At 34.2% G+C, this 26,285-nt stretch overlaps 2 protein-coding genes across 2 annotated transcripts in view; one reads left to right on the top strand and one right to left on the bottom strand.

Moving 5' to 3' along the window:
• The window catches only part of LOC131675581 (calreticulin), a gene marked incomplete at its 3' end in the record, with an annotated part of 262,526 nt that overhangs the window by 43,551 nt on the left and 192,690 nt on the right, over positions 1-26,285 (top strand). The gene's annotated exons all lie outside the window — the stretch shown is intronic.
• On the bottom strand, positions 29-2,335 carry LOC131675599 (uncharacterized). The gene is made up of 6 exons (XM_058954632.1): positions 2,257-2,335; positions 1,778-1,887; positions 1,302-1,470; positions 984-1,191; positions 715-906; positions 29-594 (listed from the first exon to the last, which is right to left on the bottom strand). Exons 1-6 carry the CDS (start codon positions 2,302-2,304, stop codon positions 371-373), a joined length of 951 nt encoding a protein of 316 aa, XP_058810615.1. The 5' UTR covers positions 2,305-2,335; the 3' UTR covers positions 29-370.

Raw genomic sequence — 26,285 nt, 5'->3', positions numbered from 1 at the left:
CATAATCATAAGATACATTTTTCTTCATTATTTTGTGTACTAAACTTTGGCACTTCCTTATTTATATCAGTCATTATATAATCTTTAGCGCTTCCTTATTTATATCAGTCATTATATATAGCTATCCTCCTGTTAGTAGTATGTATTTTAAAAATAAATATTAAGCTACAATAGACTTAGTATACAATTTTTTTATAGAATCAAAATCAAAAGCAAATTTGAAATATAGTCATTACGAAAAAAGAATTATCGAAGGGAAGTAAGTTAACATTTTTTCTTAATGGTCCATTTACATTTTAAATAAATATTAAATAGAACGTAACTTTTTTTCTTATTTTTTTTTGCTAAACATTAATTGAAAATAAATAAACTACTCATTCTTTTTGCGCTCAACTTCCATTGATAAGTTTGACAAATTTTGAATTTCTACAAGACGTTGTTTCTTATTTAATAGTAGGGTAGAATTATTAGTAGCCGTTGAATCACACCTCTTCAAAGGTTTATTTGCGTGCGCAACTATAGCTTCATCCAGTTTGTCTTCTTTCTCTAGTATTTCTATACAAGACATGTTGCGACACTGGAGACGTGTATTTCCTAAATAAAATATGTCAAAATAAAAAAAAAACTCAATTTCTAAAGTGGATATGTAGAATCGGCCCATTATCGCTCCCGCGACCCTTGATGTAATACTATTAATCTAATATGGAAATTTACCATTGTGGTATACGTTCGCTGTAACCATGACAGGCATTCCTTTTGCTAATTTATTTGAATCTTCTAGTTTAAAAGAATTGACTGTGAGAGGAACTTTATGGATTCCATCAGTAATAGTGCCAGTGCCAAATTTTAAAATCCCTTCTTTGTTATAAGCAGGCGTGATCACTGTTTTCATAAAGGCTTTGACTTCTGCAAGATAAAATTAAAGTTTCAATTAGAACAATTGAAAGAACAAAAATTTATACAAAAAAACTTCATCAACTCACTAATTTCGCCTCTATTCTTAATCAAATCAGAAAATGGAATAACAGGAATAGTTGCAACTGGTTTTGCAATTTTTTCAACAACATGAAAACCACACGTTGATATTTTGAAACCTTTCTGAATTATTATTTCATAGTTAACCAAATTCAACTCCTTATGAATTCTTTTAGTGCGTACAACGTGGCCTTCGCAAGCATCCAAATGTAATATCTAGAAAAAGAAATCAATATCAATACATTAAATAGTACATACATATACAGACACAGACAAACACAAGCGCACTGACACACACACATATATATATATATATTTATACGCACTTGTCCAGTAATGAAAAATCCTTGAAATTTATCAATGACCTCGAGGCCCCAGATTAATAAAAATAATCTCTTGGAGCCATTAGTAATTACTGCCCGAAATAAGTCCTTGTCATTTTTTTCTCCAACTTTAGACACGCCAAAAATTTCTGCCAGGTACCCTATAAACTCTCTAAACAATAATAAAATATAAGCGTTAAAAAACATTATTTCATTATGAAAAAAAAATGCATTTATATAGAGAGCTTGTTATTCTTTCTGAATTATTGACCAAGACGATACTAAACTTTTCTCTATAAATGCTATAAAATTAATGTGAGAGTACATAATCTATAAAATAAACAAAAAAACATTAATACTTTATGTATGTATGTGTATTATTATACTGTCGTACTGACACTTTAACTAAGCAAATACACTCTCACATTATCAGTATTTATTGAAAGAATAATTTGAAACTTGATAAAGATTTAACTTACACACTGTAGTCTTCTTGAGCCTCCAGCAAATATTTGATATCTTGGTCGGTGGTATACATTATATTAACTCCTAGCGAATTGACAGGCATTTTGAACCGGTGTTGAAATGTCTATGAAGAAAAATATAGTATATAGTATTAGTCTTTGCATTAAAATGTTATATGATTTGATATTCTACAGTTATTATTAATATATTATTATACAATTGTTATCATTAAATTGTTAGCAGTTGCTATCATTAAACTGTTAGTTGTTATTGTTACAGTTTAATAGTTGTTATTTAGTTGTCATTAAATCAATATCTTATAGGTAATTGTTTTGTCAGTCAAAAATCAGGGTTCACATAACCAATTGCACGGATCACCCTCGTGCACATGCTTCACTTACTTTCCTTATATAATTGTCTTATTTTATAATTACATAGAGTTACTTTTTATCATTATAATAATGTAATTTATAAGTAATGATAATTTACTCACCAATTGTTGAAAGTAAATCCTTGAATTATCACGAGGCCACAATATCATGTAATGCGTTCAGACACGAACAGACACGAACTATGCAGTTTCTTATTAGTATAACATATTGATTTAGTTTTAGTTTAATAGATGGCGGGGGGTCTCATACAGAGACGCCGATAAGTAAGCCAAATAACACATGCGCAGCACATCCAATGTGTGGACAACAGTGGACAAAAATTTGACTGGAGAAGAAAATAAAATTAGGCCATTTCGCGAAATGACGATGAAATAAGATGTAAATCGGGAATGTTAAATTATATAATTAAATATTTTCTTAAGTACAATATAAAAACGAGTCTCTTAAATGATATTTCAAGAATATAAATCGTATAATTTATGTATAAATCATAAATTGAATCGGCCCATTATGAAGCTGTTGTGTAATAGTGTCGCGTAGTCCGCGCCTCCGGCATTCATGCCGCAGGTCGCTCCCGCGACCCTTGATAAATATCTTATTATATCTTTGTGTTTCGGTTGGAATTTTAGTTCGTAAATGGAATTGGTATACCTTGTACTCCTCTGCATAAGTAAAGAATAGCTTTATTATTGCCTAGATAGTTGATATCGCCATATGGGTAATTCTAGGCTATTTCGATTGACTTGTAACCCTTAGGTTACGGATTTTTTTTTAATTTGGCACAATTGTTGTACACATAAAACTGAGATTTTTCCCAAATTTTGGAGACGATACATTAATTATATCAAAAGTTATTAACAATTAAAGAAAAATGATAAAAAATTTTCAAACAGCTATATTTTAAAAACTAATAAAGATATCGAAGTCGGATTTTTTTCAAAATACTTATAATGCCTTAAAATTTCGAAATAATTACAACAATAAACAATAAAAATTTTTTTTCGAAAGTTATTAACTTTTTGTTTAAACAATTGCTAATATCTCAAAAAGTATATTTTTTTTTTTTAAAATTCTTGCTCCTACGTATTCCTGAGGATTTTTGCTATCGAAATCAATCATAAAATTCAAGGGCCCGACATATCGGAAAGCGTAGCCCTAATCAAAAGAAGACGCCTCGGCGTAAGGCTGCGGTAGCGCTCCAGCGGACTCACGGTCGAAAGGTACTCTAGCTTTAATCTAAAAAACTAATAAAGATACGGAATCGGAGTTTTCCCAAATTACTTATAATACCTTGAACTTTCGAAATAATTACAACAATAAACAATAAAAATTTTTTTTCGAAAGTTATTAACTTTTTGTTTAAACAATTGCTAATATCTCAAAAAGCATATTTTTTTTTTGAAAAATTCTTGCTCCTACGTATTCCTGAGGATTTTTGCTATCGAAATCAATCATAAAATTCAAGGGCCCGACATATCGGAAGGCGTAGCCCTAAACAAAAGAAGATGCCTCGGTGTACGTCGCATCGGCAGCAGGCCGTTTTCGTGGTCTTACGCCGAGGTGTCTTCTTTTGATTAAGGCTACGCTTTCCGATATGTCGGGCCCTTGAATTTTATGATTTATTTCGATAGCAAAAGTCCTCAGGAATACGTAGGAGCAAGAATTTTTCAAAAAAAAAAATATACTTTTTGAGATATTAGCAATTGTTTAAACAAAAAGTTAATAACTTTCGAAAAAAAATTTTTATTGTTTATTGTTGTAATTATTTCGAAAGTTCAAGGTATTATAAGTAATTTGGGAAAACTCCGATTCCGTATCTTTATTAGTTTTTTAGATTAAAGCTAAAGTACCTTTCGACCGTGAGTCCGCTGGAGCGCTACCGCAGCCTTACGCCGAGGCGTCTTCTTTTGATTAGGGCTACGCTTTCCGATATGTCGGGCCCTTGAATTTTATGATTGATTTCGATAGCAAAAATCCTCAGAAATACGTAGGAGCAAGAATTTTTCAAAAAAAAAATATACTTTTTGAGATATTAGCAATTGTTTAAACAAAAAGTTAATAACTTTCGAAAAAAAATTTTTATTGTTTATTGTTGTAATTATTTCGAAAGTTCAAGGTATTATAAGTAATTTGGGAAAACTCCGATTCCGTATCTTTATTAGTTTTTTAGATTAAAGCTAGAGTACCTTTCGACCGTGAGTCCGCTGGAGCGCTACCGCAGCCTTACGCCGAGGCGTCTTCTTTTGATTAGGGCTACGCTTTCCGATATGTCGGGCCCTTGAATTTTATGATTGATTTCGATAGCAAAAATCCTCAGGAATACGTAGGAGCAAGAATTTTTAAAAAAAAAAATATACTTTTTGAGATATTAGCAATTGTTTAAACAAAAAGTTAATAACTTTCGAAAAAAAATTTTTATTGTTTATTGTTGTAATTATTTCGAAATTTTAAGGCATTATAAGTATTTTGAAAAAAATCCGACTTCGATATCTTTATTAGTTTTTAAAATATAGCTGTTTGAAAATTTTTTATCATTTTTCTTTAATTGTTAATAACTTTTGATATAATTATTGTATCGTCTCCAAAATTTGGGAAAAATCTCAGTTTTATGTGTACAACAATTGTGCCAAATTAAAAAAAAATCCGTAACCTAAAGGTTACAAGTCAATCGAAATAGCCTAGAATTACCCATATGTCATTCTAATGTAATTTGGTTGTTCTATTGCCTTGTCGGGTAGGAACATATTTTACAAGTAAAAATCATCTTATATACCAAACTACACTGTACATAAAACCAATCACCCGCTTAATAAAGCACACCGAGGTACTGTGATTATAATCGAAACAAAAATAAACCACTACATGTACACTTACACTAGTGAAATCGACTTACAAGCAATCAGTATAATCACTAAGGATAAAGAAGGACCAATAACAATATCAGCTGTTTACTGTCCTCCAAACAAAACAATCACAAAAGAAAACTGGACTGCCTTTTCCAATACACTACGAAATCAGTACTAGTACATTATTCATTGCTAATTAATTTTATTTTTGTATAAATAGTGTTTTATATTTTTTGAATCTTGAAGTTGTTGGTGTTGAGTGGCTTAATTCTTTGGCTAATCGATGTGGAGGCTCTGTTATTCTGGTGGTATATTTGCTGGAGGCTGCTTCTATTTCTTCTTTTACTGTCTTTATGTTGATATCCTTCCTTTTGTTACAAACTATGGTGCATCTGTGATATATTTTAATGTTTTGTTCTGGAATCTTTCGATGATGTCAATGTTGGATTTTGTGGCTGTACCCCAGAGCTGTATGCCATGATGAATTTGTACGAGGTCTGTCCGGAAAGTATCGGATCTACGTTTATATCTTCGCGCCATAGTGTTCGAGCGACCTCTACCGGACAGAAACGTCAACAGTAAAGCCTCACGAATCTATTGGTTACTTACTGACACATGCCGAACGTATAGTTCATGCGCAGCGTGTCTTTGTTTACAGTGCCTTTTTCGCGTTCGTCGGATTTTGATATTATCAAAAATGACTGATAAACAAGATCAACGAATTTGCATCAATATCTGCTTTCAACTCCGAAAAACGAATTCGAAAACTATTGAAATGATGCAAAAGGCCTTCAGAAGCGAGTGTATGAGCAAAACACGAATAAAAGAGTGGTATAAACGGTTCAAAGATGGTCGCACTTCTGTCGATGGTGATTCTCGTTCCGGTCAACCTTCGACGACAAAAACCGCAGATAATATTGAGCGGGTGCGACTTGGAATCGAACAAGATCGTCGTATGACTGTGCGAGAACTAGAAGAAGACCTTCGGGTACCAAAAACTATCATTTCAGAAATTTCAACCGAAAATTTAGGAATGAAACGCGTGTGTGCGAAATTCATCCCAAAATTACTAACAGCAGAGCAGAAGAACATTCGCTTAGAAATCGCTCTGGACAATCTAGAAATGGTCAATAATGATGATAATGTGCTTAGAAAAGTTATTACAGGTGATGAATCATGGGTTTATGGTTATGATTCTGAAACAAAACAACAATCTTCACAGTGGAAGCATTCTGAATCGCCAAGACCAAAAAAGCACGTCAAAGTCAGAGCAATGTTAAGTCAATGTTGAATGTTTTTTTCGATTGTGAAGGTGTTGTACATCACGAATAGGCACCAACAAGTCAGACAATCAATAAAGAATACTACGTTCAAATTTTGAAACGTTTGCGTGATGCAGTAAGAAGAAAACGGCCGCACTTTTGGGAAAGTGGTGACTGGCTTCTCCATCACGATAATGCGCCAGCGCATTCATCCAATCTTGTGCAGCAGTTTTTGAGCAAACACAATATCGCATTGCTTCGACAACCTCCATACAGTTCCGACATTGCCTCTTGTGACTTTTGACTGTTTCCAAAACTAAAAAAACCACTTAAAGGACACCGATTCGATGACATAACAACGGTTGAAAACAATGCGACGAGTATACTTAAGGCTATCCCTAAAAGTGAGTTCCAGGACTGTTTTGCAAAGTGGAAACATCGATGGAACCGTGTTATTCAATCAAGTGGGGATTACTTTGAAGGATGCCACCCACCGGATGATAAAGAATAACGCTAGCACGAAAATATAAAGGTAGGCCCGATACTTTCCGGACAGACCTCGTACAGCTTCTTTTAATCTTTGTATATAGGACGGATCTTCTATTAAGTTTATTGTTCTTTTATTCAAAAATTTAAGGAACTCTCTATGGATACTCTCTCCAGCTTGTTCGGACCAAGTTCCGAAACCAGAATTATTATCCAGAGATTAAAGACCCCTTTCAATATGGCTCACTGCGACATGACATTTTAATGTTACCGTAACTTTAGTGGCTAGCAACGCTTTTCTGAATTCTTTTATATATTTTTGAAGATCTGATCCTACTTTATGGGCTGAAAAACAGCAATATACAATTTCATTCAATGCTTTGAAGGTAGAAACGAAGGGTGTCAATTTGAGTTGTCCAGAGGTATCGCCATGTATATCGAGATGAAGTAGTAAATCTTCATTCTTCAACAAAGTTCTACAGACATTGCCCTCAAACACTTCTCCGTTGTAATTTTTAGAAAATAATTTCAGTTTCTTTGGCCAAAGAAGCCTCTTCTCTGTCAAATGCAGATACTACTCCATCCCAGAATAAGTGATTAGTGATACCTTGCATTACGTGTAACTAGGGTACAATGCATTTATCAATAACAAATGTAGTATCATCTTCTTTAAAGAGAAGTTGGTTAATCACACTATTACAAAGCTTTGTATATTTTTTATCGTGACCCAAACTATAAAATTTTTCATAATCAGATCTAAATATCAGATATAATATCAGATAATATAGTATAAGATTTAATATCGCCATATGTTCTTAGTTTCATTTCAAAATTTTTATCTTTCTTAGCTTCAACATTTTCAAATTTAGGATCTTTAAAATCATTGCTCAGGTCTACTTTATTTTTAAAATCGTTTAACGAAATCAAGCAGTAAGGACAAGGAAAAGATGACGTTGCAGCCTGTTGTTCATTTATTACTAAGAGGAGTTTAAAGTCTGATACAAACTTATACGACAATCGGTTTATCTTTGTTAGCTCAAATAAGATTTTAAGATTTTCATATGATTCTGAAATATCAGGAACTGTACAAAGCATTATAAGATTATGAAGGCTTGTTGTTTATGGTTCATAGCAACAGATCCACCTTCACTGTATAACTTTCGTTTTATAATAAGATTATTTTCTTTACAATCTAAATCCTCATCTAAATCTAGTATAATCGAAAAAGAAATCTTGAAAAAATGTTGCCCTCCATCAGCCATGACTTTTACTTTATAATTTCTTAACGTTTGCTAATCACACACTCAACTAGCTCTTCAGCATCGGCCCAGACAACCGGCTGGGATTCTTTTGCCTTCTTGCTATTTACATCAAAATTATAAATATTTGTCTTGTACATGTCTTCCAGTACTTTTGAATTTTTAGAGAGATGTGTTTTATAGTGTGGAGGCATTGCGTTTTTACCAGGATGAGATTTTATAAAATTCGTAACTTTTTTCATCTCATTATCAGAAGCACTCAGGTGAAGTTGCAACATATCTAAATTCTTATGCAGAAAAATCGGACGAGTTTTACTATTATGTAATTCAATTTTTCTTTTCCGCCCTCTAGAATAGATTAACAAACTCTTTTCGCTGTTATTTTTACACTGATTTTCTTGTTGTTTCAATAAAGTAGATAATACTTGCTGTTGTTCTTTCTGAGGGAGATCATTTACCATATTAATTAGGTTTTGTTTTGCGTGAACATTTTGTTCGGATTTACATTCTCCACATTTATGGTTTTTTCCTTTGGTTACTTCACCCAAACATTTCGTATAAATTTTTAATGTGTTTTAGACTGTTGATAGTCCTTTAAGATCTTTTTTTCCTTCATTTTTAGCATGAGGTGAACCAAATAAACCATTTCCAGCATAGATATTATTTTTTATTTTTAATAATTGACCAACGATAATTTCATTTTTTTTGTGGCCCTTATACCTTGCGGTCAAACAACTATAGCTATTGAACTGACACTTCTTTGTGTTATCTGAAGTTCGTGTTAATTTTTTTAGTACCATATCTTCATAATTGGGCATGGGTTTAAAAGATCTTTTAAAATTCTCGTTCTCGTGCTCTGTCAATATTTGACGATAAGTTGTACAAAGTCCAAGTGGAAACTTTAAGTCCGTAGAACAAGAAATTTGAATTGATAAATTTTTTTACCAACTGCTCATATCGAGGTGTTATTTGAAAACAATTCAGGCTTTTTTTCCAATAGTGATTTTTCTCCCACAAGGAGCACAGACTTTTTGTCAATTTTCCTCGTGATCGCACTTGTGATCACAGTTTTTACTCATAGTTTTCTTGACGTATGTTTACAATAATATCTTCAAGACTAAATGATATATCTTCTATAAAAAAAATTGTAATATTAAGAAGTTGTATGTTTAATATTAAGCATTGGATTAGAATTGAAAAATATCATCTAATTGAATAATGAAGTTATGATCCTTTTAATAGTAGTTAAAAAAATATTATTACACTTACTTACCAAAAACTATATATATACGTGAAAAATCAATTTCATCATGTGTACGGATTATTTTACAATTAAACATAAATTCCGGTAACAATTTAATATATTGCTGTAAGGTGATAAATAGAACAAGATAATACGAAAATGTTCCTTTTTCATCGATTAAATTAACATCTATGAATATTATCAGTAGTTTTAACTAGTGAATAACCACGAATACGTCAGAAAGAAAAACATTAAAATTAAAATAAGTTATAAAATTAGAATTAATGAGGTCTATGTAAAAAATATAAATTATAAATAATTATTTTCGTGTATCTCATGAGAAGAATCAGTTTCGATTTCACCTTTTGCATTTTATTCGATTACAAGGTATTAGCAATCGAACTGTCCTAGCCGAATTCATCGTTATCGTAGGTGAACATTTTTTCGCTTGAAGAGACCCGTGTAAACCGAATTTCATAAAATATGATTGAATATTAGTAAAATATTATATAGATATACACACGAAAAAGTGATTTGTACTTTTTATGAGACCAGTCTATCTTTATATATTTTAGGCTGGTAAATCCAAATTTAAAATCTAACTTGTGCATATGTTCTCCAATTGCATAGTAAACTTCTATCTGTTTCCCATACAAAATTGCATAGTAAACTTCTATCTGTTTCCCATACAAAAATGTTTTTCTGTATTCTTTTTCTTTATTCTAGTGGTTCAGATTCCACCTTAAACGTAGGCCCAATCATGATGTGTGTAAAAAACTTCTCTTTTATAATTTCTAAAGTGGTAGGGGAGGTAAATATACATGTTAACCCATTAAGATCCATGCCAAAACGGAAAGAGATTCGATAGCATTAAACTAACCATGTTAATCATAGATAAATCGAAAAAAATATGGCCGTGTTTTTTTTGTACCATTTGCAATTCTTTATAGAAAGTTATTTAAACAAATTATCCAAAAAGTTATTGTTTTTCAAGTCTGATTGCGAAAATAGATTTTACGGGGTAAAGTATAGAAATAATAGATATAATATTTTTTTTGTTAGATTTCAATTTGTCATGAAAAATAGCTATCCTTTATGCAAGAGATATCGAGAAGAGCATGTAAATATAACTAAATAACAATTCAATTGAGCAACATAATCAATGTTTGATAGCTATTTTTTATGAAAAATTAAAGTCTAATATATTTTATATATATTTTTTTCATACTTTCCCCCGTAGTTTCTATTATCTCAATCAGATTTGTAAAACAATAATTTTTTAGGTAATTTATTAATTTATAAATAATTGTATACGGTAAAACAGCAAACATGGATATTTTTCTAATTGCCTATGAATTGCATAGCTAGTCTGATGATATTTTCCAATTTTGACACGAGCTTTAATGGGTTAATTAGTATAAGGAGCCAAGACTAATGAATACAAGTATATTTAGTGTATCTATGCAGTGTCCCATGTGAACGTAGTTATTGAAGTAACAATAACAACAATAACACGGGTATACAAGATTTTGTATCATAAGTGAGCTATAGTATTCCCGAACGATTTTGGTGCGTTGAATCTAAGCCTAGTTTCAGAATTGTCCCATCACGTCAGGTTTTTGAGATATCCTAATCTAAAAGTGTAAAAAAGAGTGTTTTTTTGACATAGTTGAGATTATGTAGCATCGTAAACAAATTTTTTCACAGAAAACTATTTAAAACACCTTAAAGTACAAATCTTCTCCTTTCTAATGCCGTTGAGTTTGTCCAAATTTCTTTTTTTTTCGCCAAGATCTCGCATTTTTAAATATTTATACTTATGAATTTCTCAAAATTTGAAAATCAATTAACCTTTTGAGGAACACAATTTTCTATTATTATTTTTGTATGAAGAATTTTATTCGATGATTTTTAGGGTTTCTGAATGCGAATCGGCAACAGAATTTCATTTTTTTTTCAAAATCCGAGATGGCGAATTCAAAATGACTGTTTTTCATTCGGTAAAAATTATCGAGTAAAATTCTTCATACAAAAACAGCTAATAGAATATGTGCTTGAAAGGGTTAATGGATTTTCGAATTTTGAGAAATTCATAAGAATAAATATTTCAAAATGCGATATCTTGGCGAAAAAAAAATATTTAGGCATACTTAACAGCATTTGAAAGAAGATTCCTACTTAAAAATGCTATCAATAATTTTTTGGTGGAAAAATTTATTTACGATGCTATATAACCTCAAATATGTCAATAAACAGCCTTTTTTTTACTTTTAGGTTAAGATATTTCAAAAACCTGACGTGATAGAACAATTCTAAGACCAGCGCACCAAAATTCTTCGGGAATACTATAGCTCGCTTGTGATACAGAAAATGACTTATTATGTTTATACCTTTGTAATGTAATGCGGTGCATTACAAGGCTCTGCCTGAGAGTATTGCTCTATTTGCAACACCTCAGAGGAGCCATCCCCGTCCTTTATCGCCCCGTGACCAACCGAATAATTATACCCGACTCGCGCACTAACTGATACATTGTTCTATTTCTATTTTCGCCCACCCACGCCCGAGAAAATGACGCAAAAAGGCGAAGAACGCGATCCGACGGATGAGCGAAAAACGGAACGCATGACGAGAAAAAGAGAGCGCACGCACACACCACACTCCCGACCACGTGTTGCCGGCTTGAGGAAAAGCACGGAAAATTGACTGGGAAATGCAACGCAAATGCATGTTAGCCATACATGCGGACTCGTTACACACCCAGGCACCGATACGGACACTTTGGAGAAGCTGACACACCTGGGGCGACCAGAAAATCGTCGATGAAGCGGTAGCCGGGAATCAGCTGTGTTAGGCTGCTGCCCACCATGGGCGACAACCTGAGCACACAACTCCCAGAGACACACACACATAACATCCGGATACACACATACACCACACGACCGAGGGGTGCGCTCCAGGAGGCGTTTCGGAGACCGGCAGCAGAGCATGAGATTAACACGCGGGAGCGAGGGCGGCCATCTTGAAGAGCGAGATAGACTGGATGAGAACGAGCGAGACAGACCATATGATAACTACTGAACTAGTATAAATATAATATTCATTCGAACGTAAACTCGATGATGAGGGCGCTACGAAGATAAAACCAACATACAACTATTGTATCATTGCAAAATATTTAGGGATGCGATTTAAAATATGAAACATACTAATATAAATATTGGAAAATACTTGTATGCGGTCGCTACAATACCTTAAGCATACTGATAAGCGAAAAATAATCTGACAAATTAAATTGATCATTGATTGATGAAATTTGAACCTCTGATGAAACTTGCCAGTGACGTCACGACCAATAAGCGAATTAGAATAAAATTTTATTTCCGTCCGCAACAAAAGATAAATAGGAGTATAGGTAGATCTTTCTCATCAATTAATGCTGGCCGACTTAGTGGGGGGGGGGGGGGGGGGGATAAATAGCGACGAAGTAGGAGGTAAAATGAGGGCACTGTTACTTTTCTAAATTGCATATTGACCAATGACGAAATATTCGGAGGGCACTACCGATATCCAAATTAGCATATCTGCAAATAATATGATTTCTTCTTGGAAAGAGGAAAAGAAAAGGGATCTTTGACCGCAAAGAATTGTTTCTCGTCCATTTTGTCACTGATCGTTAACGCTGTAGGAAGTAATTCCCGGATTCGCTGAGACTATAGAAAATATTTAAGTTTTGCCGAGTGAGTCTTCAGTCGTAATCTGTAAGTAGGCAAAGTGCCACTCACTAGTGATAGTTGTGAAGTGCGGTGCGTGATTTTTCATGCGAATAATCTCGTCATGACGGGAATATAGTGCTCCGATCGAGTCGCGTTGACCATCCGCCATTCTGACCGCATCTGTACCTTAGGGAAGTAAGGTGTAACCGATTTTTTAATTATTTACGCCTCGGTGACCCTCTCTTTTCTGCATGCTGATTTTATTTACAGCCGCAGACGGACTGTAGCTAGGATTCTTTTGTTTGCATTACTGGTTTCGAGCGTTAGATGACCTTCGTGCTAAATCAAACGAATCTCCGACCCGAGACGAGGAGTCGTATCCTGAGCTGCCGGCACTTCCAAGACGCGAGAGGATAGAGAAGATCGACGATTGATTGGTACTATTGGTCTGAGAAAAAGGAAATCGCCGTGAAGCGACACCTGTCCCCTCTGCGTGGTCGCTCAGTGGCAAATAGACCTACGTCGCGATTTTCCGACCCTATCCCCGACGATCGCCGTAAATTCGGAGCGGCGATTTGGCGTCCTTATTATTAGTCGAGGGAAAACGGTCCAATCAGCCCTTATGGCGAAAGTACTTCGAGTGCGCGGTTGAAATCCTCGAAATTCTCCGCCACAGTAATTATTGCAGATTCTGGCATAGACAAATAGTTTAGCATGAAACAAATTTAATAGGAAATTATATTAATGTCAAGCAAAGATTTTAAAAATGAAGACTTGTAAATAACAATTATTAATACAAATTATTGGCTTGTTGTAAATAACAATTATTGTGATTTAATTCTCCAACTGATTTCTGCAATTTACTTACTGTATCAATAGATGAGGTAGAAGCTTGCTTACGTTCTTAAATCTAAGTTTTTACTTTATGCTTTTCAATTTAGATTTTTTATGTCTAGATGTTCGTCAGTTTTTCGGTATTTAATCATCTTTATACGATTTTCTTATCATAACTACAGCTTCGCCTTTTATTAACGTTTTCTTGAAAACAGTTTCATAGTAATTATTCGTTGAAAGATTTGTGATCGTAGTATAATTATTGTTACTCTTATTGAATATTCTAGCTTCTCCAAAATGTTGAAAAAATCAGGTAAGCTACAGTACAAAAATATCTACTGACAATGAGAGTAAAGAATTTGTCATGTGATCAACAAAATTCCATCTAGTTAATGAAAGACTTTATATGAAACTATTTGTGTGGGCTGGCAACAGACCACGAGTTTAATGACAGCGTTGTTGTGCTCAATGAACATGCGTACGTGTGAACCGAGTAGAGTGTAGCGTGCGTATGTATCGCTTATACATTTATGAAAAACAAAAACATGTTTGCAAGTAGCATTCAGATTCGATATCTTATCTCAAAAAAAAGAGCTCCCTTGAAGGAGCAGTATCTGGCTTCAGTTTGTACACTTCAAGAGCTTTTTTCTAATTCAAATTATTTCATTCGTTCGTGAGTAAAATGATTATTTCTATCTATTAGCTGCTATAGTATGATAAATACAAATATTTTTTTTGGAACTGAAATTGTGTATATTAAATATTTTTTATTGACAGAATTTTTATATGTATATTATATAGTTTATTAATTAATAAGGCAATGTAAATTTCTATTGATTATTATTAATATTATGAATTAAATATATATATATTTTTATTTACAACTTATGTTACATTTGGTTTACACCTCCCACTGCACCATTTGTGTCTCGTGTCTAGTCTGTGTATTTGCTAATATATGTGTTTTGTGTGTGTGTATATAGGGCTCTGACACCTTTTTTCTCATGTCCTATTGCTTCATCTGCCTTTCCTATCCTCAACCTCACTTATTTTCTTTAGTATATTATAATTTGTCTTCTTGTTTTCCTTTTTCTTTCTCTTCTTCTTTTCCATTTTTGCTCCATCATCCTATACCTGCTTTCTCTCGCTTGTGTAGTTGCTAGTACATGTGTTTTGTGTGTGTGTGTTTGCCTGTTTTGTGTGCATGTGTGCGTATGTAGATATGTCTCCGAGTCTTGCGTCTCTGTCTTCTGTTTCCGTCTGTCCTTAGGATCTTGTAATTTCATCTTCTTGTTTTTCTTTTCCTTTCTCCTCTTCGTTTCTTCTTCTTTTCCATTTTATCTCCATCATACACGCTATCTTTTCTTTGCTTCCTATTATTATTTTTTCCCATTCTTTCCCTTCCTTTTTGCTTTTTTCACATAATTCTAGTATGTGCTTCCAATTTTCTACCTCTTTCATACACATTCTACATCTTTTATTTTCTTCTTTTTCCCAATACCTGCTTCCTCTCGTTTCATTACCTAACCTAAACCTTTCCCTTATTTGTAGGCATTTTATTCCTCCTTCTCCTTGAATTTCCTTTAATCTATACTTTTTCATCTCTTCTTCCACTCGTTTATGTATCTTGACTTTTCTAGCTTTTCTTCTAGTTCTATTTCTTCTTTTTTCTTTAGCTCTTGTCTTATTTCTTCCCAAAACTCTTCTCTCATTTCGTCTCCCTCTTCCCTCTCTCTATATATTTTACTTTTTTCTAGCCTTTCCTCTCTCTCCTTCTTTCCCTTTTTATCTTTTTCATTTCTTCCCCTTTTCTTTAGTTCTCCATGCTATTTTTTTCGCTTCGTTTTAAAATGTCTAGGGATGTAGTAAATCACAAAAAAACTAAAACTAAGCGTAAAAAAAAAATTAAATTCCTTTATTTTTTTAATGCGCTAAAAAACCGAAAAAAAAATTTTTTCTCTATTTCTTTATTTTGACTTTATTTTAGTATTCTTGGGCACAAAATGAAAATTTTTTCTCCTTGGCATTTTTTTCAAAAACGTACGCAAGTCGAAGTAATTGAGGATTGAAAAAAAAGGTTATTTTTTTACAAACAACGCCGTAACTCGGTTAAAAAATATCGGATAGAACCCCGCGGGGGGCTAATTTTAAAGGGAAAGATATTACCCTCCCAACCCGGTCGATTTGCCCTCCACCGCCTGGTTCTAAATTGGCATTGATTTAAGTCGAGGTTAAAAAAATTGAAATTTTTTTAATCAGGTTTTTTACTGTAAAAAACACATATTTTCATTTTTAAGTCTCTGCACGTCTTAAATGGAAGCTTTTGCAATTACCTTTAAAATGCCCTGCGGTTTTTTGTGATACGATGATTTCCGACCGAGATACAAAACTTTCAAGTTTGCCTAATTTTGAGGTAAGCATGGCAAAAGTGATTGACGGGCAGTGTATATATATTGCCCCATTGTTCCTCTTATCTTCCTGAATCCCATGTGCGTATCGCTTAGCGTTTCTTTTACATCTAGTTATCTTTCCAGCTTCTTCGTCAGTATTTCCGCATGTATTTGATATCCTCTATCCATCAGCGTTATTCCTCTGTAGTTTTTTACTTCTTCTTTCCTCCCTTTCTTATATATTGATAATATTATTCCCTTCCTCCATTCCTCCTGATATCCTTCTCCGTTCGATATCCGTTTAAGCATTTTATCATATCTTTTAACAAGCCTTCCGTGCCTTCCATCCACGCTTCTTTTGTTATATCATCTTCTCCTGTCGCCTTTTTCTTTTTCATTCTTCTTATTACCTCTTCTACTTCTTTTACTTTAATTTCTTCACCTTCCTCTCCTTCGCTGTCTTCGGTTTCTTCGCCTTTGCTTTCTTCCTTTTGTTTCTCTCTCAGCTGTTCCTTGAAGTGTTTTAACCATTCTTCTTTTCCTATATTTTCATCTAATCCAATTCTTTTCTTCCTATTGCAATTCACTTTATCTCAGAATTTTCTTCTCGTCTTATCTTTTCTTATTTCTTCTGCTACTCTTTTCCCCTCAGCTTCTTTCGCTTTTCTTATTTCCTCTCTGTATTCTCTCTTTGCTTCCCAGTATTTGGCTCTGTCTCCTTCCCCTTTTCTTACCTTATTTAACTCTGCCATCACCCTATCCCTTTTTGCCTTACATTCTTTTCTCCACCAGCTTTTTCTTGATCCTTTTTTTTTCCTTATCTTCTTTTTTACAACTGCGTTCTTCACTCTATTTTTATATCTTTCCATTTATCTGTTCCCTCTATTGCGTCTATCCATTTCTGATACCTTCTTATACCGTCTTCGTTCCAGTCATCTATCATTCTTTCTTCCTCTTCTTTTCTTTCTTCTGCTATTTTGACTCCCAATTCTACTTCTACTGGTAAGTGGTCCGACTTTACCCTCTCTTTTATTTAAACCCTTTTTATTTCCTCATCACCTTCCTCGTTACCTACTAAATAATCTATCGTTGATATTCCTTTCGATCCTTTATATGTTATTTCTTCCTCTTCATCTCCTTCTTTTCTCCCATTCGTTATCACTAAACCCTTTTCTCCTAACCATTTTATCATTTCTTCTTCCTCTGCGTTTAACACTCTATCCTTGGCCTTTCTTTCTTCTAGGTTTTCTTCTGTCTCCCATTCTCTCCCTTCATTTCCTGTTCTTGCGTTGAAGTCTCCTCCTATATTTATTGTTTTTCCTCTGTTCTCCTCTATCTCTTCGCTTAGGTATTCATAGTTTTCCTTTTTCTCATGTTGCATATACACGTTGCTATCATGTATTTCCTTCCTCCGATCTTTATTTCTCCTGCTATTACCTCACTTGTCCTTTCTTTCTTTCATCCAACCTTACTCAACCCTTTCCTCTCTCTTACCGTCATTATTCCTCCCACTATTTCTCTCCCCCTTCTTCCTTCCTTTCTTCAGTCTCTCCAATCTATGTTATACCCTTTCAGTCGCTTCTCCACCCCAGTTTTTGCTCCTTGCCTCTTCACCCAAGTTTCCGTTAGCCCTATTATATCGAATTCCCTAACATATTCCCAGTCGTCTTTCTCCATGCTCTTAATCCCCACCACGTTCCAGAATAGTATCTTTATTGTCTTTCTTTCCTCTCTCTCCCTTCTGTCTTCTCTCTCTCTCTTTTTTCTCTATTGTTTTCGAAACCCTTTCGTCCTTTATCCTACCATTTTTCCTTCTTTCTCGCTCCACCACCATTCTTTTTTCTCTGACTTCATCCCGTTCTGCCACATCTTTACCTCTTTACCTTTACATTTTATTTTTCTAGCTTTCCTTCTTACTTCGTCTCTTATCTTCCTCTGTTTCCTCGTCCAGTCCTGATCTATGTAGATCTTTTTCTGTCCCAGCTTCTTTTTTCTCTTCATAATTCCTTCCTTTTGTTCCCATGAAGCGCATCTAATTTTCCACATTTTTTTCCTCTTTCTTTGCGATCATCCCTCCCCGCTGTCCCTTCTATTCTTCTCAGATTCACTATCTCCCCTTTCATTTCTAGTTTCTCCCTTAACCAGTCCACTGCCTCTCCCTTCTTTTCCCATCTTTACCCACCCTCTAAGTCTGTCACTATTATGTTGTTTATCCTACTTTCTCTATTCCTACTACTCTTACTATTCTACTCTATTCCTATCACTCTACTCTCTTCCTTATTGCCTACTTCTGTTCCTCTTTGCTTCTCGTTTCCTCCTTCTATACTTTCTTTTAGTTTCCCGCACTCTTCTTCCAACTAGTTTATTCTCTCTCCCCATTTTTCCTGCAGTTTCTTTTCTCTAAGTTCTGCTTTTTCCCTTTCTTCTTTCGTCTCTTTTTTCCTCCCCCCCCTCTCTCTCATGTTCTCTCCTAACTTTTCCTATTTCTTTTTCCCATCTTTCTTCTCTTCTTTTCCTTTCTGCCTCCATTCTTTCTATTTTTTCTATTATTTCTTTAAACTATTCTGTCCATCCTCTCCTTTCTTCTTCCCATGCCTCTCTTAAATCCCTTATATCTGCCCGTATCTTTTCCATTATATCTTCTGCACCACTACTTCTTCCCACTTCTCTTATCGTGTTGTCCAATCCCCCCCCCCTCCATCTCGCTCCCCTCACTTTTACTCTTGCATCTTTTTGCCTCTCATTTCTCCTCTAATATTCTCCCTCAGCCCCTTTCCGCTCTCTCTCCCCCTCATCACCTTTACTCTTTTCTTCTTTTCCTCCTCTGTACCTTTCTTATCCATCCTTCCACCTTTATCTCTTAATTTTTCTGTTGTCACAAATCTTTCCATCACTATCCGGAACGCCTTAATTCGTTTCTTTACTTCTATTCGTGATCTCACCTTTATTCCTTGTCTTACCTTTTCTGTCTCCGCCTTTACTTCTTACCGCCCCTCCTCTCTATCTACCTTTTCGGCTTCCTGATTTTCTCTCTTAACTTCAACTTTTCTTTTTTCTTTATTCCTCTCTCTCTCTCTACTCCACTTCTCTTCCGCCTCCACGCTCTTTTCATCCCTATCTCTCTCCTCAAACACTTTTCCTCTTTAACTTTCTCACCAAAACTCGCACTCACAGCACCAAAACATGCGCCAAGACACGTCCACTCCCTTCCATGAGTCAAAAACCACTCATGAATTAAATATATATTGAATACAGTTGCCACAACTTCAACGTCGAACGTGGAAATTGACTCGTCGTGTTTGCCGTACCGTTGCGGAATTGAAAGGGTCGGAGGTGAGAAATATCCGATAATTATACTCTTTTTCCGGATCGGATTGTAAACTTAGACTGAAATGATGGTGGTGCAGGTGGTGGTGCTATTGACTTTAGTAACGATTGTGAAATCGGTGATGGTATCGTATCATTTATAAGTTTAGGTGGTTCTTGATCGTACAAAATATAAGCTGGGTTTATTTTGTCAATCATGACTCTTTTTGAGTTATTATTTTGAGAATCATAATCTTCTCGAAATGGTCAATAGCTTCAGAAAGTCTTCTTCATAGTAGCTGAACATATAGCCGTCGTGGTATTTCGCAAAGAAATATGTGCGTGCAGCGTTTAAGTTCTTTAAAAACGTTCAGCTCAGGTTTGGAATGTTTTGATGCTGGACTCGGTTTTAGTTAGGTTATGAAAATTTATTTGGACAATAACCATGTATTTCAATGAATAAAAATATATTAATAGTATTTTAATGTATTTTCTACTACTAGCTTCATTCCATAATATCAATAATTAAGAAAAATTTATATTAACTTTAATAATTAATATAAAAATTCTAGTAGTAAAAAATATTTGACAAAAATATCTTTGGTCCTAAAAGAAATATATATGAAGTTACAATTCATGTATATAAAAGAAATATGTTCGAAATATGTATGAAAAGTTCGTATGTATTATACTATAGTAGCTAACAAATCAGAAACAAGTGGAATTAGGAAAGAGCTTTAGAGTGTACTAAATGAAATCTGCCATTGCTCTTTCAAAGGAGCTATTTTTTTGGAGGTAAGCCATCGAATCCGGACATTGTTTGCACGGAAGAATTCTATGATAGCAAAATATAAAAATAACAACCTGTACCTTTGTAAGTTTCTTATTAGTTGTTGTAATGTGAGTCAATATGTGTGTGTGTGCGCTCGCGCAGGGTGTGCCAGTTTAATCAAGGGAATCAGATCGGACTAGGGGTGCGTGACAGCAAAACCAAAGTTGTAGAGGTCAGGAATGTTCATCTGATAACTTTAAGAGTAATCTTGAAATCATTTATTTAGGTAATAATCAAGGTCACTTCAAAGTCAACTTTGGATTTATGAACGAAAACTCCTAATTCAACCCCAAATTCCGAAAGAGCGGTAATTCTATGTTCACATGAGATAGCTCCTTATTTATATTCGATATTTTAGAAGAACTCATCGATTTTGATATGTGGTAATATATTTGAAAAAAAACAAGAGATTCGTATTTTTTTATCAAAGGGAAATCATATTGAAGGGGTGAAATCGATCCTCAAAGTTATAATGAACGGATTATAGTTCGTTATGTCTCTATCCCTCCCTGAAGCCAGTAATAAATATATTTGTAATATTGATATGTACTTATTTATATAAAGTATTGGTAGCGCAGATGTTGGCGAACTGGTAAGTGACGCGTCAATCGTTCGATAGTCGATAGTAAGCGTGCGACGTGGACCTCGTAGAGATGCGATTATTATCGAGGAGAAAGAAAGAGAATAGGTGCGATTAGGACAATTGCCGTTCAACCGGCGACAAGTGGACACCTCGTGAGGAGGACGAACGATATACCTAAGGTGAAAGATTGAAGCCAGGAGAGAAGAAGGAGAACCACGCAAGTAATTAGCGATACGAAGAGCAATAATTGAGGACTCCAGTTAGAGCAACGAAACATTCCCCTACAAGTGGAAAAGCGGATACGCCAACTAGATTCGCAAAGCGAGTACACACCGAACCCGGACGGATCAAGCAAGCGACCAGTACTGTAAGTACTGGCTTGTTACTTAGCTCTCTCCTCACGCTCGCCTTGTATAACTTTTGATTTGACCCGTTTGCTATTGCGTCTAGAGCGTCAGGCGCATGCTATTATTTCTTTGTGCCGCGTATCGACGCTTTGTCGTGCCGATTGTGATCGCCTGCGAGTCCGCGTTCTGTTTACCCACGTGGCGCGTACGCTATACTTATGTTCCTTGAGTGTATGCCTACGAATGCTTTTGTTGTACAGGCCTGCGTGATACAGGTGCGCCGCTCGATTTGCGCCGAGTTTGCGTTCTACAATATTATTTTTGTATTAACTTTCTTTTCTCCAATATAAACCACTGTTTACCTGACGTTCCTGCTGAGTTATTAATCTAACCTCTCCCGCTCTTCTTATAATTGTTAGTCGCATTCTTGATTCGCGCCCCATTCTTTCTCGGCTATTCACCGGTTGATATTCGTATAGCTCACAACCCTCTTCGGGGGCCGATTTCTCTCCCGATGAAGGAGGCAACCTGAAGCAGTTGGACTCTGGACGCACCTATGCAGAAGCATAGTGTTGCACAGGATTTCGACAACACCCGCTACATATAATTTTTGTCCACAAATAACACTTAATTTATGTTTCAGCTTTTGTTCGAAATACCCGGAACAAAAGTCTTTTTACAAAGTTCACCACCAAAATAGTTTTTTTCAAATAACTTTTCTTTTAATCAATATTTTTTAGTAAAACCAAGTGGGTAATAATTCTTTTAAAAAGTAATACAAATTCTGGTGTGTTTGTCTTTTCGTAGTGGTAATCCTTATTTTTAGTACGTTAAAAATTGAAAAATTAACATCATTTTCTACAGTAAAAAGTTAAAAAATAGTGTGATTATAACCGAATTTTTCTGTTTAAAAAGAAAATAGAAAAATTAAGTTTGTTTTTCTGCATTTTTAATAAAAAATATTTTTAGTTGGTAAAGTAACCCCTATTAATAAAAATAAGTATTTTAGATATTAAGATTGTTATAATGAAAATATTCTAAAAACAAATTGAAAGGGTGAAATCCACCCTCAAAGTTCGCCCCCAAAAACAGTTTTTTTCAAATAACTCTTCTCCTAATCAATATTTTTTAGTAAACCCAAGTGGGTATTAATCCTTATAAAAAATCTAATAAATTCTAGTGTGTTTGACTTTTGAAGGTTGCAATCCCTATTTTTGATAAGTAAAATGTACTGATTAGCCAGTGGCGTATTAATGCGTCCAACCATCCCACAATGTTTCAGACGGGTTACTCTCCGGCTAACCCAGATATGCTTTTCGTCAAGCTCGTACACTTGTGCGGCTCGCGCAGGCGGCGGGATTCATCCATCGTATCTTCTCTTAAGAGAGGAATAGGAAAGGAACGTCGAACAAGAGACTTGGATATCTCATCTGTGGCGTTTATTGACGTAAAAAGAAACGATGCATACACTGGGTAGCGTAGTGACGACTGCGGCTACGCCGATGCCGAAGTTCCGCCGAACATTGTGTCGCAGATCTTACATTGTTCGCACGCGAAAGAGAGTGTCGTTATTCATACTTACAAATAGTTTCGCTGCTATATGTAGTTCATAACATTACCCTGGTCCTTTCCCTCGGACGATTGCAGTTGTTTTATTTCCGAGCTATTACTGGTCTCGGAAGGGCTAGACGTCACAACGTGGCCGCATAAAGTAGGCCTACTAGGAATTGAGCGAATTGTAACTTCGTGATTGCCTCGAAAAATCGTACGATATCGAACTATCCTCTACGAGCGCGTGATGCGTAAAGCCGTGATTTTGCGTCACGTGTCGGCATCGCAAATTTGGCCACGCCTTCTTTCCTTATGCTTAATCACGTTTCTCTCTCTAACTTGCCGATTTAAGATTCGCGGCAAATGCGCGTGTGGGCGTCTGCGTTTTCGCTTTTCTTACTTCATCTTCGCGCCTCTCGCACGCCAGTGAATATGCCTCGTTGTATAACTGAAAATTTGAAAAATGACATGAATTTTCGCAGTGAACAAATAGTTTAGCTTTGAATAGATATTTGTATGTAGAAAAAAAAAATAGAAAAATAGAATCCTCCAATTCTTGAATGATCAATAAAAAATAATGTTGGAAGGTAAAACTACTCTTATTAATAAAAGGAGTACTGGAAATTAGAAAATTTATATAAAATCGTCCCATTATTCTCTCATTAGATGCTAATTTTTATTAATAAGAGTAGTTTTACTCTTCAAAATTAATTTCTATTGATAACACAGGTTTACAAATAATAGGTCATTTTCTGTATCACAAGCCAACTATGATATTTTCGACGAATTTTGGTGCCCTTAATCCAAATCTAGTCTCAAAATTGTTCCATCACTTCAGGTTTTTGAGATATCCTAACCTGAAAGTGCAAAAAGCACTGTTTTTTGACATATTTCGATGCTACATCATAAATATATTTTATCACAGAAGACTACTTAAAGTACCAATCTTCCCCATTAAAATGCCGTTGAGTTTGCCTGAATATTTTTTTTCACAATATATTGTATTTTTAAATTTTCATATTTATCAATTCTCAAAGTTCGAAAACCATTAGCCCATTAAGTCCTAAGTGGACGATTTTCTTTTATTCTTCTCAATTAATCTTGTATCGGTGATAGAAGTCAGAAATGTATATCATTTCTGACGTAAAATTGTCTGAACTTTTGATCTATGCTGTTAATTTTGAAAAAATTTTGAATAAAAGCGTGCGTATGCGTGTGTATATGCGTGCGTTGCGTTGACTTCAGATTCGTGATCAGCGACCCCAAAAACCGTCGAGTAACAATGCTTGAGTAAATTCACTGAACAGAAAAATTGGGCAACAGAGGGTTAATGGATTCTCGAATTTTGAGAAATTCATAAATATAAACATTTCAAAATGAGATATTGACGAAAATGAAGATATTTGGGCAAACTCAATGGCATTTAAAAAGGGGATGATTTGTACTTTAAGATGCTTTAAATATTTTTTGGTGAAAAAATTTATTTACGATGCTACATAATCTTAAATATGTCAAAAACAGTGTTTTTTACACTTTTAGGTCAGGATATCTCAAAAACCTGACGTGTGGAACAATTCTGATGTCAGATTTGGATTCAGTGCACCAAAATCCTGCAGGAATACTATAACTCGCTTGTGATATATAATCTGGTATACCTGTGTATTTCAGAAATTGAAGAATTATATTTTTCTATTTTCTTTCTAAAAACAATTATCTGTTTAAATCAAGGTATTTGTTCACTGCGAAAATTCATATCAAATTTTCACCTGTCAAATATAGGGGTAGCAACTTCCAGTAGCCAAACACTCCAGAATAGAATCTTTATAAATATGATTACTTTTTTGGTTTTACTTTAAAAATATTGATTAGAACAAAAGTTATTTGAAAAAACTATTTTTAAGAGGTGATCTTTGGTGGTGGATTTTACCTCTTATGTTTTTCCGCCAATGAAAAAAATACGAATCTCTTGTTTTTTTAATGTACTACAACACATACAGGAATTATCAAAATCGGTGAGTTCAAGTTGGGTTACTTTCCTTGTTAGATATATTTGTATATTGCAAATGTATATTTTTATTTCTTTTTGGTAAATTTAAGGCATGATCCCAGTTGATTCTAATCTTCTTTGTAATTTCAATTTTTATCTGTTTTATTGTAACTTTATGCTTTATTTCTTTACTGTTGAAATTATGAGGGATTATCATTTTTTCAGCAAATTCATAAGCTAATATCCTTACGTCTGATCCATCGACTTCTATGAGTTTTATTTCTATCTATTCAATATAATAATAGGTGCTAAAACTTCTTCTAGATCATCACTAAATAATTGTTTGAATTCTACAGATAAAATGTTGTTTGTCATTACCAGATATTACTTCATGTATGATCTTTATGCCACTGTTTTCTATTTGTTATTTTTCTATGATTTCTTACTATTAGTTATAGACTTAAAAGTGCTGCAAGCGTTAAAATGACTAACTTTTTTTATAAGATGTGTTTACACTGATTACAATGTGATTAAATAACTAAGAAGATTAATGATAATAATGTCTACAATTAACTAATTCTCTTAACTAATAAACTAAAACTTAATCCTATATTAAAAATTAATCGCTTCTCATTAAAGTATATTCGTAAATTGTGAGAAATTTTTATAAGTTAGAGCAGATCCGTGCGCGCAAGTGTGTACAGTGTACACACGTACTACTCATCCTCCACCTAGGATGTCTCATTTTAATTATGATTTGGAATTATTAATTAGATTACTTAAATATTTTTTTAAATGAAAGCGAAATGGAGATTTAAAGTTAGATATTCCATTTACCAGATGCGTGGAATTTCATATATATTCAGAAATCTTATTTTAATACGAATTTAGAAAAATGTTAAATTAATTCGTAGAAATTTCTTTTATGTTATAAATTCTTTGAAAGTACTAGGCGCATTAGTAATTAAGTATTTATATATATTAGATGCTTAACACTTGTTTACGATAAAATATTTGGATGTCAAAGCTAGTCACTCTACCCTTAATGCCTTACCCTTCCCGATATCGTTTGTAATATATTTAAATACGATTTGGCATTGCTTGTATTTATCAACCGCTGAAGTTTATAAAACAACTATTTGAGTCAATATCATTGGAATTTTTTTTTCTACTAACCACTACAATTTATGAAATATGTTATATCTATATATGGTTAGTCAATCACTGTCTGATCAATATTCGAATTTATAAAATACCATTCTATATATTTATTCATATAATAGAGTAGTTTAACTGGAGTCTCGTTCGAGCTTTCAACGAGGCAAGATGTGTTAAGTGTGTTTATCAATAAGATCGTTTGCCCTGTGACGGTAAACGTCAAATTAGCGCTAATTACCTAACCTAGTAGCTGCCTGCGGAGGCAGCACTTACCGGTAGACGAAAAATGTAACAACGGAATTCGGCACGCGAGCAGACGGAACGCGCGCG

Source organism: Phymastichus coffea, unplaced genomic scaffold (genome assembly GCF_024137745.1).
Source record: "Phymastichus coffea isolate CEN01 unplaced genomic scaffold, Cenicafe_Pcof_1.1 PCOF00026, whole genome shotgun sequence".
Classification (NCBI taxonomy): Eukaryota; Metazoa; Arthropoda; class Insecta; order Hymenoptera; family Eulophidae; genus Phymastichus; species Phymastichus coffea.
Note: the sequence above shows the minus strand (reverse complement) of the source record. Positions and strands in the feature narration are given on the sequence as shown.

Bases quoted from the DNA above. Each gene is read 5' to 3' on its own strand.
- LOC131675599 (XM_058954632.1), bottom strand. From the start codon at position 2,304: ATGATATTGTGGCCTCGTGATAATTCAAGGATTTACTTTCAACAATTG. The intron at 1,192-1,301 runs GTGCGTATAAAT...TTCTTTTTCTAG, and splicing joins GATTTTTCATTACTGGACAA to ATATTACATTTGGATGCTTG. The intron at 595-714 runs GTAAATTTCCAT...TATTTTATTTAG, and splicing joins AGCGAACGTATACCACAATG to GAAATACACGTCTCCAGTGT.